This window comes from Glandiceps talaboti, chromosome 16, assembly GCF_964340395.1.
Source record: "Glandiceps talaboti chromosome 16, keGlaTala1.1, whole genome shotgun sequence".
Classification (NCBI taxonomy): Eukaryota; Metazoa; Hemichordata; class Enteropneusta; family Spengelidae; genus Glandiceps; species Glandiceps talaboti.
The window spans coordinates 15,712,497-15,730,075 of record NC_135564.1 but is presented as its reverse complement, the minus strand read 5'-3'; the positions used below and the strand labels follow the sequence as shown (position 1 = coordinate 15,730,075).

The 17,579-nt window shown below is 33.6% G+C and overlaps 1 protein-coding gene across 2 annotated transcripts in view; it reads left to right on the top strand.

Annotated features, from left to right (window-relative positions):
• Positions 1-17,579, top strand: part of LOC144447051 (carnitine O-palmitoyltransferase 1, muscle isoform-like) — a 35,283-nt gene that overhangs the window by 2,974 nt on the left and 14,730 nt on the right. For both annotated transcript variants that reach the window (XM_078136930.1, XM_078136929.1), the window contains exons 2-9: positions 8,469-8,623; positions 11,087-11,209; positions 12,328-12,539; positions 13,784-13,869; positions 14,319-14,423; positions 14,818-14,949; positions 16,324-16,378; positions 17,154-17,283. In XM_078136930.1, the coding sequence (XP_077993056.1) occupies positions 8,469-8,623; positions 11,087-11,209; positions 12,328-12,539; positions 13,784-13,869; positions 14,319-14,423; positions 14,818-14,949; positions 16,324-16,378; positions 17,154-17,283 (998 nt within the window). The remainder of the gene's footprint in view (positions 1-8,468; positions 8,624-11,086; positions 11,210-12,327; positions 12,540-13,783; positions 13,870-14,318; positions 14,424-14,817; positions 14,950-16,323; positions 16,379-17,153; positions 17,284-17,579) is intronic.

The window sequence follows — 17,579 nt, the reverse complement described above, 5'->3', positions numbered from 1 at the left end:
CAGGCACTCAAATCAATGTGTAGAAAAAAATATGTATTGTATGTAAATAAGACTTATTTACATACATATTTTTTTTAAAAATCATACACATTGATTCAAGTGCCTGTGGGTTGTAAAGTAGGCAATGTGTGCAACCTTTGTGTCGTTTGACCTTTCTTTAAAGTAGGTCGTAATGATGGATGTTTGTTTATACATTTTTCTCTGTCAAAGATGACATTGACTGTCAAAACAAAACATGAATCTCTCTGTTTGACCATACATTTTCTTTTATTACTTAAACAGATTTTGTATATTTACAATGTACTGGCATGGTTATGTATTTCTTCAATTTTTCAAAACACTTCTGATAAATAAGTTGCTATTACATCATGTATGATATCACAGTAGAAAAAACAGTTGCAATTGTCAATTACTGGTATTAGGAGTAAAAAAAAACTTAGCACAGCTCAATAATTGAACCACAGGCAAATTACTAGTATCCCACTTCAGGTCAAGTTAATGTAAAAAATGATGGCTGTGGCAGGATTAAGGATAGGACTATGCTGAAAACAGACATACAGACAGACTGACACCCACATATCACACACACACACACACACACACACACACACACTCACGTACATACATACACACATGTTCATACATACATGTACATACATACATACATACATATAATTTACATACATACATACATAATACATACATACAATTTACATACATATAATAATATACATACAAAATATACATACATACATACATACATACACACATACATGTACGTACGTACGTACGTACGTACGTACGTACGTACGTACGTACGTACATATATACATACAAAATATACATACATACATTATGACATTTGTACAAAATGTACATACATACACACACACACAAACCCTGAAAAACTGATATTTTTTATTCTTTAAAATCTGAAGTAATTGTAAAAGATACATTTATCATATTGGTGATATAATAAGCATTTGTAATGATAACAAATTACCTAATATTAATACAATAATTTTATTATCTTTTCGGTAGATGCACTTTTTTTGTAAAATATGTAAAAATCTGGATGTATTACAAATGATTGAAATATCAAGGATTGTTATCGACAACTTAAATAAAATTGTAGAGTTCAATGTACTACTAATATACATTTTGTAAATCACCCTGTGCGAAGTCAATAAATTTTATCCCTTGAAGCTAAAATTAGAACTGATGGTAATAGGAAAAAGAACAAGAAAAGAAGGTACCAGGATTTTTTTTGTAAGATTATCAATTTATTTCATAATTTACATCAGATGAATTGAAGGCTTTCTTGAAAGCTACAAAGTGTTGCTATACATGACGTCATGAAATGACATCTGTGTTACATCAAGCGCTGTATTGATTTTGGTTGCATAAAAGACAAGTAGCATGTGATTGAAATGTTAGGCAAAAAAAAAGAAAAAAATTGTTTCTGGTCAGGACAGTTTGTCTAAAATGGTGTGATGATGCAATTTTTTTTTTTTTTTTAAATTCTCAAAAAACCTGTCACTCAGTCTACTATTTACATTTGTATGGCAGTTACTGTTCTTTTTATTTACCGGTACTACTTTAGAGCAAGTGTGTATGTCAGGCAGATGTCATTTGCTTGTTCATGATTGACTGTGCAGTTGTCTTCACTGAAGTAGGGAGGGTTATTTTCTCTTCTGAAACTGCGTTATACATACCGGTACATGTTTTTTTTTGTACATGTAAACCTATTACCTTCAGATACTGTTCCTAATGTAGACATTTAGTAGAGGAAGAGTTATAACTTAATATGTATGTAGCAGATAGTGTTTTCTCCCAGGTGTTAAAATCTACTTTTGTATATAACAACCTCAGTATACATTGTAATGTTCATATTTTAACATAAAAATTTAAATCATTTAAACATATACTGCTAGTAACTAATAGAAATGTACTACTATGGGGACTCTATACAGATGCAATAATTTATTATAATCATTGTTACACAAGCCAAGTTATTTTTTGTCTATGAACAGAAAATGTGGATCATATACAAATGTACCCTGGTTGTTCTGCATCTGTCTGTGTTTACTTGCATGTTCATAACAAACTGGTTCTGTGGTGCTCGAACTATGAATGATCCAAAACATTCCAAATTGTCATTATTTTTTCCAACTTTCCCCCCAAAATATGCTTGTCTAGTTGAGGAGGTGCACAGTGTACATTGTATATTCCTCAATTTATCTTTATTCAGACATAAAAATACTTCTGATCTACATGTACATGTACCAAAGGTCTAGGAACTTGTAGTGATACCCCCCCCCCCTCCCCCCCCCCCCCCCCCCCCCCCCTTCACATTGATTGAATAAATATTGTGTGATCAGGTTCTTAATAAATGGATCGAAATGTTGCATTCATTTGGTGTAGGGAGAACTCATAAGATTTAGCCTTAGTCTGAGATGGGAAAATCATAAATAATATTGTTTAGGTAGGTCTTGATTTATAGGTAATGTTAGAAGGAGCCTTGAAATTTATATCTGTGTACTGATCCAATTAAATGAAATATAGGAGGACTCTGGAGTAAACCATTTGTCTGTTGTCCTCATAAGTGTCCACATAAAATTCTGATTTAGGTTTACGATACCTCTTAAGAAGTTCTTGTTGTTGCTCTGTCTCTCTCTGTGTCTGTCTGTCTCTGTCTCTCTGTATGATCTGTTTGTCTGTGTCTCTCTTTCTGTCTGTGTCTCTCTGTCTGTGTCTCTGTCTGTCTGTCTCTGTCTCTCTCTGTCTCTCTCTGTCTCTCTCTCTCTCTCTCTCTCTCATAGGAAGTATGTAAGGAGGATGCTAGTATTAATGGAGTTTTACAGGTCAACAAGTCCTAGGGGAAAAAACCCACCTTTATTTGCCAAAGTATTGACCCCCATGGGAGGTAATTCATGTAAGAATAATGTTTCTATAATCAAATTTGATAGGTCAACAAGTCCTTGAGTCTATGCTTCAAACTTTATTTAGTAACCTTTCAATCTCACATTGGAAGACTTCTTCAGTATCTAAAAACAATAATATAAATAAAACAGAGTGGGTGAAATAAACTAAGCAATTTAGGCTAAGTACAATACTTGGTTTATTCCATAGGGTGGAAACGTCAGACAACTGAAGGACTTTTATCAAACCCCATTCACCAATCTTTAAGTCCATACATGTATCTCCCCATTGGTTTGTCATGTTGTTGGATTGACTGCAGTTCTCACTACAAGTTCATGTTTGTATGTTTCCATCTCATCATATCCGACTCTGCTCTTAGTCTTGTTTGGGATTTTATTATTAATTATTATTTTGTGCCATAATTTAGAAAATGATATACGTCATGTAACAGAATGCCATGTCTGTTTGGTTGGACTTGAATGACTGTATGCAGTGTTCTCTCTGAAAGCAATTTCTTAAGCAAAATGAAAGTGCAAAGAAATCAATTGCTAACAATAATCTAGGTATTGAGTCTGATTATCTTAGTAACATCCTCTTGTCAATCCCTCTCTGCAGTACATCATACATGTATGTTTGTACAATTATATGTGTACAAGAATATGTATTTATAATATAATCCAGTTAGACCAATAAAAAAGAAAAAAATTGTTTCTCGTCAGGACAGTTTTCTAAAATGGTGTGACGTCACAATTTTTTTAATTTTTGAAATGAAAAAAAAAATATTTTTTTAAATTCTCAACAAACCTGTCACTCAATCTACATTGTACTTTAGAGCAAGTGTGTACATGTATGTGGGACTCTGCAGTTGTCTCACTGAAGTAGGGAGGGTTATTTTTGTGTTTTCCCACAGATCTGCAGACTGCATGGACTGGAAAAACACATTAATAAAAGACATGGGGGGGGGGGGGGGGGGTGGTTAAGTGATGCTTGCGCTGACCAGAAACACTTTTTTGGCCTTAGATTCAGTTAGAATATAATGCACAATGACTATCACATCTTTAATAACCCAGGAATGAACACTGATCACTGCTAACAACATGCATAGCTTACATGTACATAGTCTTGCTGCTAGACGTTCGGGCTTTCTTTCGATGCTATAACTATTAGCGAACGAAGTTCGCATGTGAGGGCCTGCCCGAACAGTCTAGCGAATGTCATTTTCAGACCGGACATTCCATTGAGATTACATTGAGTGGTGGGTTGGGCCATCTATGCATATATATATATTCAATAACCTATGACCTCGGGGAATCTCTGCATGCAAGTGTTGACAAACACATTTACGTCATTACTATGGCTTATCGGTTTATGGTAATTGTGAGTTTGATGAGTGTGTAGACGTTGTCATTCACACATTTCAGTTAACGCATTGGTGGTTATTTATACAAGCCCCTCCTTAAGATGAATATGCAGGAAAATTTAGCTATTGTCCTCTGTTTGTGCTTGTCGCTAATACGGTTCTCTGATTGGCTGTTATTTATATCCTGATGACATTCGCTAGACCTCGAATGTTCCATCCTCGATAGCGTTGCTCGGCTGTGTGTCGTATTTTATCGGAAGAACATCCGAGGGCTAGCTGATAGACTAACATGTACATGTAAGAATGTAGTTTGTATATACAATGTATGAATTCAATGTATATATTTTCAAGGGCGTCATTAAAGACTTGTCAGATGTCGATATCACTTTATTGTTTGAAATCAAGATACTGAAATATGTACAAAAGTGGAAATGATATGAAATAGACATGTGCTATGAAACAGACATCATGTACTCTCTCTACATACAAAAATGTACATGTAGTAGAAGTAGTGCACTGTGAATGTAGTGAACCCATTAGAAATGAAATGTACATGTAGATGTAATTAATACAATTTTACACTCTAATTAGAATGTTGATACTGCATTTTAATATAGCCCAGGCTTCTGATAACTCATTTTTCACAACAGCTGGTTACATGTACATACACTTCTCTGTCATTATTTATTTTGATGTTAAATGAACATTAAAAATCTAAAGATACATATATTTATATTTTCATATTTTTAAATTTTTACTGATAAAAGATAGAAGTGTGTTTGCTGATGTTGATGATTCAACAACATCGAAAAAAACACTCAGACTCAGACATACATTTATTCCTACGAAATATTTAAGTATATAATTATATTTTTAGATGTACATGTAATTGTATAGTTTTCTACATTATGATTATTTTTTCTGTTAAAATTTATTTTTGTGGGACAAAAACACAAGTTGCTAAAAATATCCCATAGCCCTAAAAGATAGAAAGGAAAAGATAGATAAAAAAAGCTGAATGTACAAATTTAATTTAAGGTGTAACATATTCTACTCTCACATTTTCTGTCCTGAATAGAAAAACAAAAGATGCTTATTAATTTACATAAAATTATTTGTTTTATTCAAATTATAAAATATTTTCAAGGAGAAAGGACTGTGGAAGCCCGATATAAATATTTCATAATATGACCTATATGTGTGTCTATATTTAGTCATATGATGTATGACTCATCATGTGTACATTGCATGGTAGTGATATATATGTACAAATATACTTGCTGTGTGGGTAGAAATGTACATGATGAGGTAGAAATATACTTGATGACGTAGAAATATACATGATGACATAAAGAAATACATTGTGTACAATGTATGTGACACTATCGAAGTATGCGTGATGACGTAGAAATATACATGATGGCATATAAATACAAATGTATACATGATGGCATATAAATATACATGATGGCGTAGAAATATACATGATGACATAGAAATATACATGATGGCATAGAAATATGCATGATGGCATAGAAATATCACATGATGACATAGGAATGTACATGATGACATAGAAATATACATGATGGCATAGAAATATCACATGATGACATACAAATATACATGATGGCATACAAATATGCATGATGGCATAGAAATATACATGATGACATAGAAATATACATGATGGCACAGAAATATATGTGATGACATAGAAATATACATGATGACAGAAATATACATGATGGCACAGAAATATACATGATGGCATAGAAATATACATGATGGCATAGAAATATGCATGATGGCATAGAAATATACATGATGACATAGAAATATACAACATGATGGCATAGAAATATACATGATGGCACAGAAATATGCATGATGGCACAGAAATATACATGATGGCATAGAAATATACAACATGATGGCATAGAAATATACATGATGACATAGAAATATACATGATGGCATAGAAATATACATGATGACAAATATATGTGATGCCATTTAGATATATGTGATGTGATGACAGAATATACATGATGACGTAGAAATATACTTGATGACAGACAGAAATATACATGACATACATGTAGAAATATATGTGATGACAGAAATATACATGTACTTGATGACATAGAAACTATATGTGATGACAAATAGAACTAGAACATAGAAATATACATGATATAGAAATACAAATGTACTTTATGACGTAGAAATATGTGATAACAGAAATACATTTATACATGATGACATAAAAATACATGTACATGTATACAAATGTATGTGATGACAAATATATGTATGTATGTAGGAATTGTATGTGATGACAGAAATATACATGATGACATAGAAATAGATATGATAATATCGAAATGTACCATATTGGTGATATCAAATGAATTGGGAAATTGTACATCTGTTCAGGAATCTGGATGTTGTAGTTGAATAGAATGAACTGCTGGCCTTTAAAATAGGTTATCACTGGAAGGTCAAAGGTCAACAAATACATGATTGGGTTACAAGTAGTTACGTAGTTATTTTGCATCAGGATGTATTATAAAGGTTACTATACTATAGATATAACCATTCATGCAATGTACAAAACATGTACATTGTAATTACTAATATTATCAGATCCCCCTGGTAATTATGCAAATTGTGACAAAAGTTGGAACAGCTTTGATAATGTAATTCCTGAAGCAAATAATTTTTGTAAAAGACAACTGTAATCTTTGACCCAGTTCTTGTATGGTCAAATTATAAATTGAAAGATGTACAAATGTAGTTAAACACTTACATTAATGGTACATGTGTATATATGTACATGTACATGTCAATTTCAAAGTTATTGTGAATTTCACTAAACTACATGTACATGTATGTATGTATGGATGGAGTGTAGACAGTAGTAAAATGATACATAGATCAAATTTCAGGTTGAATGTACCTTTTAATTAATTCATGTCAAACAAGCATAGCTGAACTGATAAGGTTTACTAGTGCGGTAGTAATAGGCATGGCAAAGTGTCTGAGGCTGTCTGTCTGTCTGTCTGTCTGTTTGTGTGTAAACAACTTAAAGTCAAAAACCACTGAACCGATGCCATGATATTTGGTGGGTATATGACATTGGGTGTCTAGTTGGGAGATTGTTCAAATCAAAATGATCTCACCACTGATATGTGATTTGGGTCAAAAAATGTGATTTTTGGTCAAAAAACTTAAAACTCAAAAACTACTAGGCAGATCAGCCTGAAAGTTGTTTGGAACATTCTTAGGACAGATTAAGAATTGTTCATGACATGATGATCCCATCAGCGATATGCAAATTAGGTCTAAAAATGTGTCTTTTTGGTAAAAAATCTTGAATCCGAAAACAACATCTTCCCCCTCTCAATGGACTTTATCTCCACCCTCCCCCGAATTCCAATTATGATGAATGGAATTCATCTTGGAGATACAAAATGTACAGCTGATACACAAAACCGTTATCCCTTCATAAATATGTATTCACTGATAAATATGAATTCTGAATCTTTTAATCAATAACATTGATCATCAAGTAAGTACTGAACATCAGGGTCATTTGAGGTCACAAAAAGAAGGAAAATGACAAAAGTTATTTGTAGAAATGTGCATAAATTTTTAATCAATTCTTATAAATTGTATAAAATGTCACGGCAGAGGTCCTTTACACGTAGAGTTTGTTTTAATTAAAGGGGCCATATGGATGAGGATTGTGTATTTGTTTTGATTTATAAAACAATTTTGTCATGGCTTTCTATTTGAAAAATCAATGTGAAACAACATAGACCAAATCCTTGTTTGTAACCCAAGAAATTACAAAAAGCTGAAAAAATGTGTAAAAAGTTTGTTGTTGTACATACAATAACAAACATTTTACACATTTATTAATGTTTTGTAATTAATTGTGTTTCAAACAAGGACTTACATATGTTGTTTTACATTGATATGGAAGCCTTGAGCAAATTGTTTTATGAATTAAAAATCCAAAATAAATACCCCAATCCTCATCCATATGGCCACTTTAATATTAATTTCTATCACATTTCATGTAAACATGTACATTTGTAAATCCTTTCAAATTATAAAAAAGAAAAATCTAGGTAGAAAATTAATTCAATCGACTGTTCTTTATTATTATTATCCACAGAAATCTGATCCAAAATGGTCTCTACCCAACCTCTTTATGGAACCTAGGTGTCACAGTCGGAGCAACGTCTGCTGTCATGGCAACGGATATAGACATCTTTCGGTCTGTCAATCGTAGATTGTGGGGACTTCAGCATTATATGTACCTACCTTCAGGTGAGACTGACACAGAATTTACTTATAGAAAGAAGTGTTTGTACAGACTGTACTAAAGAATAGTCGGTAATCACCTCAGGCTATTAGTTTCACCGAGACAGGGTAATGTATACGTATATACATATACATGTACCTGTATGTGATGACGTGTGAAGAATGGCTTAAGTAGCTGTCAGCCTTATTATACATATAACATGTGCACTATTCACCTTCACTGAGAGAGAAGAGATTATTTATTTCAATTGTGGAGAAAAAGCCTGGAGGTATACATGTATGTCTATTTCTAAAATGTATAAATTATAAAGCATTGAAATGTACATGTACACAGATTTTATGCTATCTAACAAGGAAGAGGTATTCATGGTGCAGAGAAAAAAAAAGGACTTTCAGATTTTGATTAAAGTGGACATATAGATGAGGATTTGGGATTTATTTGGAAATTTTGATTTCGAAATGAAAAATCAATGTGAAACAACATAACGGGGTATATCAAGTCCTTCTTTGTAACTCAATAAATGGCAAGAGATTAGTAAATGTCTAAAATGTTTGTTATTGTACGTATAATAACAAACATTTTTACACATGATTTTTTAGGTTTTTCCTGCGGTGTATAGAGTTACAAACACACATAGACTTAGTCAATGTTGTTTCATATTTATTTTTCAAGTAGGAAGCCATGATAAAATTATTTTCGAAATAAAAAATAAAAAATGAAGACCATCCATATGGCCACTTTAAAATTTAGGTTTGATTTAAAAAAAATCCATCCAGCAGATTATAGAAAAAGTCAGAAAGATAAGAATGATCCTATTTCAATGCATATATATACATGTAGTTTCACTGATAAGCTAGGTGGTAGTAATTCAAAGCTATGGGATTCAAACATTGGGGTTTAATGCTAACAAGTTGTAAAATTTGCCAAATGATAGTATACATGTACTGTGGAATTGAAGTCAGTGTACATTTTGATTTCCCACATTGTACTTGTAGATGTATTTGTATAGAAATAGTCATGCATACCATGCATCTGTACAAATATGGTTGTACATTTGTATTTGTATGTAAATGTGTTATTCAAATATACATGTACCTGTACCCATCAATTCTTTAACCATCTGTTAAAACAGTCCTGAATAATTAAAATATATATTCCATGGTCGTTGTGTTTCAAAAGTAGAATCTGTATCATGATTGTTGAGATCCACAGACATCAAAATCACAATTTGTTCCATTGGACTGCCATGAATCCAGTGTCACATTCAGCTGTTAAGGTCAAAGGTCATTGAAAAATCACTGCCAGGTTACACTGAGGAATGAAGATAATTCTACAAAATGATTGATAAAGGGAATTTTATTGCTCTGAGTCCGTGTTAGTACAATTGCCCATTGTACAATGCAAACCGGAAATGGAGAATATAGCGCCCTCTAGTGGTTCAATCCCAGGTTGTCGCATGAGTGCCATTTTTATCAGTGGACTGAGTGGAGCCATAAGGAATACATAGGATTATTCTTTTGCTTTGGACCAACTTTTCCCTAAGCTCTGCTAGACAATTGTTTTTAACACCTAGATTTGAGTTTGTCTTCTGGAAGTATATTCATTCTTGGAATCTAAAATTTTATAAATAGGCAGTTTAATCTCATCTCAAGGATCAAGTTCCACTATTTATTTCCTTGATGTTGTACATGGTTGTGATTTATGCATCGATAAGGAATGTTTTTCCTAAAAAATCTACAAAATGGACTCTTCCTTCTCAGAAGACAATAAGACTTTACTAAACAGTAGAGTTTATAGGGGTGTTTAGAATTACTGTATAGCAAAAAGTTTCCAATTGATTGATAAAATGTTTACAATGAATTTTTATCTTGAACATGTCTATATTATTCATTGGACAGTGTTTTTGCAAAGGTTGGGGAACCACGGTAACAGAAAGGAGAAATACTGTAACATTGGCATAGTTTTCAATACATTTTACCATAAATTTGCTGGAGAACCCCCGGTAAAATGACTGGGAAACTCAGGTAGATTTTAACTGCTTACCACCCTTAACAAAAACAATTGTCGAGTATGTGTTCACATATAAATGTGTACACAATCTGATTAAAATCCGATGTGTAGATACATGTGTAGGCTACAACTCTTTTATTTACCTTTAGTTCATCGTAATTGTGTCTTTTACATGCATCTTTTGTCTTCCGGGTATTACCACCTACAATGTATCTCGCAAGGCGGTAACACCCAGAAGACAAAAGACGCATGTAAAAGACACAATTACGATGAACTAAAGGTAAATCAAAGAGTCATAGCTTATCTACACATCAGATTTTAAACAGATTGATGTGTACGCTACATGTACATTGTATACATGCAGATTTGTAGAGAAAATATATTGAAACAAATCCCTACATGTATGTTTTTTTGATAGCATAAAAAAATAATATGTTGTTTTGTTCTTTTTTCATCAGGTACACCATACTACTTTAGGATATTCCTGATTTCAAGTTCTGTAGGATTTTTCTTCTTTTTTGTTTTACTTCACATTAGAAGATATTTACTGAGGGCTTTACTGTCTTATAAAGGATGGCTATGTAAGTAATGAATGTTGTGAAATTATCATTCTGTGTGATAACAGCACTTGTGTGTACAAGGAATGATTGTACTCACATTTGCATATAATTTGCATACATGTATGCAGTATTGCATTGGAGTGCAAATACTAGTTAGTAAGCATGCACCCCAAGGCAAGGAATCTCTTGTACATAGCTAATGTTTTGAACAGGCTTCCCCAAGTACAACAATATGAATAAGTCAAACATAAAAACAAGAGTTATTAAAAATATTCCAGTTTCAACTATAGGGGGCTTTAATGTATGAAAATTACAGAAACAAACAAACTATATCTTGATCATGTACATTTGTACTATACAAAAATGTACTTTCATAAGATATGAAGAGAAGAAAGGGAAAATCTGTGCAATAAGTTACTTAGTAGTCTACGTGAAGTGTAACAGAATCGATCACAATCATTTGTGTGGAGAAAAATTGAATTGATAAAATGTAGTAGTAGTATTGAATGTCATCAAAGTTTTAATAAAAGTGTATGAGTAAAAAAATTGTGTCAATGTATCAAAAAAGAGAGAAGAAGATTTTGTAGAATTTGTAGAAATCAGGAAAGTAAATTATTTAGATTTACTTGTGACCAGATATCTGTATATTACGTTCTAATAATTCCAAGTGTGGAATTTCTATAGAATTGTGTTGCAGGAAAATTGAACTGTGGAAATTGAATTCATATGTGTGTTATTTAAATTCCATGGGTAAAGCCACCATTTCAATCTGTGTAAATTAATCTAGTACAGCCTACAGTACTGGTACATTTACTTATGAAATTTTACCTTAATCCTTGGGGACCAAATCCCAGTCTAAGGCAATACGGATTAGTGTCTTTTAGTACACTGTTGAATTGTATGCAAATTTTTAAAATGGCGGAATCACAGTCCGTTTCAATTTTGCCTACAGGGAAAACTATAGGGTTACCAAAAGGGAGCTTTCAAAACTTTTGTGCCAAACACTTTTCTCATTGCAGTTGGAATATTTAACACTGTCTTGTTGTAAGTTGGTAGCCATTGCCATTATTTACTTGGAAATAACACTTACAAAATAAATTTATACTGAAAAAAAAGTACTTACATTTTTTTCTCTCCAGATGAACAACCTAAGAAGCAGTCTTGGTGGTCCATCATATGGGGTTTACTGGTTCGTCTAGTGAGTGGTGGTTCGCCACTTACATACAGTTATCAATTTAGTTTACCGCGACAGTCTGTACCAGCGGTGTCTGATACTGTCAATCAATTATTAGAATCTGTAGAACCTGTTCTTCCTGCAGAAAAGGTGGAATCTATGAGAGAGCAAGCTAAGGTAGGACATTTATTAGCTGCAGTACTATGTGTACTGTGCAAGTGGCACAAGATTAATTTTTAATGAGCACTACAAAGTTTAACCAATACACATAACATAAATGTGATAAGCTGAGAGCCTTTGACTGCAAACTGTGAGTCTTGTTAACTCTATGATACAGATAGATGGCGCTGTTTACAATCATGTCACAAAATTTATAATTTTTTTTTTGCCCGAGTGAAAATACTTTATACACAAAACCTTTAAAACTATTCTGGTGTAAAATTAAAATTTGTCTTCCGGTATTGTTAACGTATTTACAGGTGATAGCGTTAATCAGGTTTCCTTCACATTTTAAGTATATATTTACTAAATTACGGCTAAAAGATGTTGCCTTGGTGTTTTACTCGTGCAACATGATATTTATTACACACCCTCAGACAGCTTCTAATGCAAAAGAAACAATTACAAAGTTGTCGTGCACAGTGGGGATGTAGAAGTAGTCAAGTTGAAATGTTGATTATTAGTTGGAAAATAAAGCCATTAAAATCATCAAGTCCATGTGTACTGTTTTCATTAGAAGCCTGTTTTTACTGCACCGTGAAAGAATAGCAATGCTTATCACTGTCAAATGTGACTGGGAAAAGGATCCTGCTGTGTTTATTGTGTCTCTGTTATTGTTAGTCTAGAATTGAAATATGTCTTGCTCTGTGTGAACAACATAATGTCGGATGACTGAAATACCAAGCCTACATCATTTTAGCTGTAATGTCCCATGACTGAAACATCAAGCCTACATCATTTTAGCTGTAATGTCCCATGACTGAAACACCAACCCTATATCATTTTAGCTGTAACGTCCCATGAGTGAAACACCAACCGTATATCAGTTTAGCTGTAACGTCCCATGAGTGAAACACCAAGCCTACATCATTTTAGCTGTAATGTCCCATGAGTGAAGCACCAAGCCTACATCATTTTAACTGTAATGTCCCATGAGTGAAACACCAAGCCTACATGTACATCATTTTAGCTGTAATGTCCCATGAGTGAAACACCAACCCTATATCATTTTAGCTGTAATGTCCCATGAGTGAAGCACCAAGCCTACATCATTTTAGCTGTAATGTCCCATGAGTGAAACACCAAGCCTACATCATTTTAGCTGTAACGTCACATGAGTGAAACACCAAGCCTATATCATTTTAGCTATATACTCTAGTTGCCTTTATACTAATGCCTGTCTTTACCTGTGTTTTTTGTAGGTGTTTCAAAGTGTCCTAGCACCCAAACTACAGAGGATATTGTATCTGAAGTCATGGTGGGCCAATAACTACGTCACAGACTGGTGGTAAGTACAATGTCATGTTCAATGGCCCCAAACATTTTTAGGATCTCTTCAGAATTTGTCTCCAGAGATTTTAGAATTTAAGTTTCCTAATTTTAGCCCAATATCATCAATGTACTCCACTCTCAGAGTGTCTTTGTTAGGGTATTAAGTAGTAGTAAAATCTGGTTGGCTGGTGTTGTTCACATATACCACATCTGTCTGGATTCCAAACCAAACTTATGGTAGGAGATATGAAAATCCTGTTAAATTGTACCATATTTCTCACTCACTATTCCCATAGTTTCCCAAACAAGACTGCATTTAGTGTCACACCAATATTCATTTGAATGAAATACAGAGTCCATAACGTAGAGCAATATGTTCCGTCAAGCTTACCATCTGTAAATATCCTAGTCATCTTGCAATTCCATTGATAAATCTGTTTGTTTGTTTGTTTGTTTGTGTGACAGGGAGAAGTATATCTACTTGATAAATAGATCTCCAATAGCTATTAATAGTAACTACTACTGCTTGGACCATGCATTCTGGCAGCCAACAACAAGCCAAGTAGCAAGGTAAGTGTTTTGCATTTCTGAAATATGCACAGATGTCACTGTTTATTGATATTTGCATATGTTTCTTGTTGTGAATACCGAGAAAGCTTTGCATGTAATATTATTTGAATGTATGAAAAAGTTGAAATATCACAGGACATATTTGTCAAAAATGAGCAGTGATGTTTCTTCACAATGTCACAGTGGTACACTCTACCTAAGGCCCCTCAAGTCAGTATACAAAATACACATACAGAATGCACTCTAAAACCTATTTAGAAGCATTCAAACATTATTGGTAATGTGTGACCCCTTAGGTAGTGTTATAATGTCGAATAAGAGCTTGTTTTATGTAAAATTGTCATAATGATACAATTGAATAACTTCTCATATATGATAATTTCCACTCACCTAGGGCTGCCACTCAGGTGTGTACACTTATGAGTGTTAAACAGAAGATAGAGAGAGAACAGCTCAGTCCACTTGTTATTCGTGGTACTATCCCGCTATGTATGAACCAATATGAACGGGCGTTTTCAACTGTAAGGTACGTTATGTTATATTAAAAGGGTATACACTGTTCTCAACTTTGAGGTATGTTCACAACTGCGGGGTGTGTTATATTGCATATTATATTATAGCATTACCAATTCCAGTGAATTTTGTGACGTCATCGCTGTACATTATTACTGATAATGTACTCCGTTATTGGGCATCGCGGCCCCGGAATGAGCATAACAATACAAGCTTATGTCCGTAAGCCAATAAAGGTGTGGGTATTTAAGAACAGGGAAATTATGGGGTAAACACCATAAGAATTTTTTTTAAAAGATTGAAATTAAAATGAAAGAAATTTGTGTTCACAGCAGTTCATTGAAGTGCATATGTGTGTGTACGTACGTATGTCGCTATGATTAGTATTCAGCTTCCGGGCCGAACGTGGCAGACGATGTTCAGCACTGTGTATATTATACGTTGTTTTGCGTTTCTCGGTCTACAAATTCACTGGAATTGGCAAAACTATAAAATAATAACAATAATGTACGCCCTCCCAGTCCATAATGGACTCAAGCAAACTTTGCACTCCATAATGGGCTCGGCTGTCGCCTCGCCCATTATGTCATTCAAAGTTTGCTTTCGTCCATTATGGGCTGGGAGGGCATACATTATTGTTTAAACAATGAATGAACTGATATTATTAACATGCATGTGAGCATGATTTGTATTTTGGCTATACCCATTTCAAATGCAGACATCACCATATAAACATAAACAAAAGATTCATTTGCTTGAAACATTTACTTATTAAGTCAAATTAAGACTGTTGTTACTAATTATCTTGTCGTCCAGTAGTAAGTATGTTATATTGAACTTAAAGCAGGGGACATATGATTATGAATGAGTATTCTCAACTGTCAGAACCAATGATGTAGACATGCGTTGTCATGACATAGATGTGCGTTGTCGTGACGAAGAACAACCAGAGTTTATATTCCATATGTTGTTGTTGAACCTGGCTTGTGCATGGTATAATGATATACCTGACTCTGACTGTCATCTATGTCATGACAATGCATGTCTACATCATTGGTTCTGCTGTGTTCGAAATATGAGTCAAAACACTCAAAATTTGCCATTACTTTGTTTTTATATTACTGGCCATCGTTTAATTATATTTTCCCCCAATATTTGTCTTCATTCGGCCGAAAAATACTCATGACCTAAGTAAGGTTTGTCACTATGACGAGTCTATTGACTCATAGTGACAGAGGCCCCTTAGGTCACTCATACTTTCCTTGGCTGAATGAAGAAAAATATCGGGGAATAATATCTGTAATTGCAAGAGAACTGTATGTGTTGTATATATTTCTATCTTTATGTTTGAAATACAATCATGATAATTTTTGTCTTTTTTATACAGAATACCAGGTGAAGAAATGGATGAATTAGTTCACTACGACTCTTTTGATTCTAAGGTAAGATACATAAATAGTGCACTTTGAATTTTTAAATAGTGGTTAATGATAATCAGGCTCAAATTGAAAGTGGTGACTACAAATACTAAGATATTTACTAATCTGGTCACTGAGGTTTCAGTTTTAACTATAAAGACAGACACAAACAAATACTGTTGTTACAACGTGTTGATACAACAACTTAAGGGATCGACTGTTGAAGGACTGGGAAAAGTCTTGAGTTCCACAGCAGCATGATAGTGAGAATGTACCATACTGTATAATCTTGTCCCATCATTCCAACCCTCAAGAGAAATTTGTAAATGTGTGTGTGTGTGTGTGTGTGTGTGTGTGTGTGTGTCTGTCTGTCTGTCTGTCTATTTGCCGATATCAAATTTACTGGATGCAATTCCAACACAAAAAATCGCAAAGGAAAAAAATGGACAAAAGTTGTTATTGAGTGATGACATCTGATTACTTCATCTACGTTCTAATTTGACTTTGTATGTCTTGAACATTATGGACAAGAAATGAACAGCTGTTCCCCGCCTCCCCTGAGTGTTTACCCATTAGAACATACATACACAAATTCTCTATGAGAGTTAAAATATTCTTGTGCGTTATCACATACATACAGGTACTAAGCCTAAGGGATATGGGAACACCAAATTTTGGTGCGCCACAAGCAACTTTTGTGTGGATGTGGCACTTTGTGTGAACTTAGACATTAGGGGGCATAGCGATGACCATATATGGGTATTATACATAACACAATTTTTATATGTTTTAATTTCAGCACATTGTAGTATTAAGGAAGGGTTTTTACTACAAACTTGATATGTATGATGTCAAAGGTCAGCTGCTAGCACCGCTGACGGCAGCTAAACAATTTGAATGGATAATACAAGATGCAGACAGGCAGCTAGGTAATGTAAACGTTTTTTACAATGTAGTTGTTGACACTTTGAACTGGTCGACCTTAGTTTAAGCCTCCGACCCTAAACATGTTTTTGGATATTTAGAACAAAACAGTAAGAAATTGTTTGTCTTCTTGACCTTCATGCACATCTGTTTTCTTTCCCCAGCAATGTCTATAAATATTTCATCAAAATATCACAGAAGGGGTATTCTGACTGACATTTTGTTTGTTTTTTGGGTCGAAGCAATATTTTTCAAAATTAAAAACAATTAAAAAGATGAAATAAAATAAAATAAAACCCTG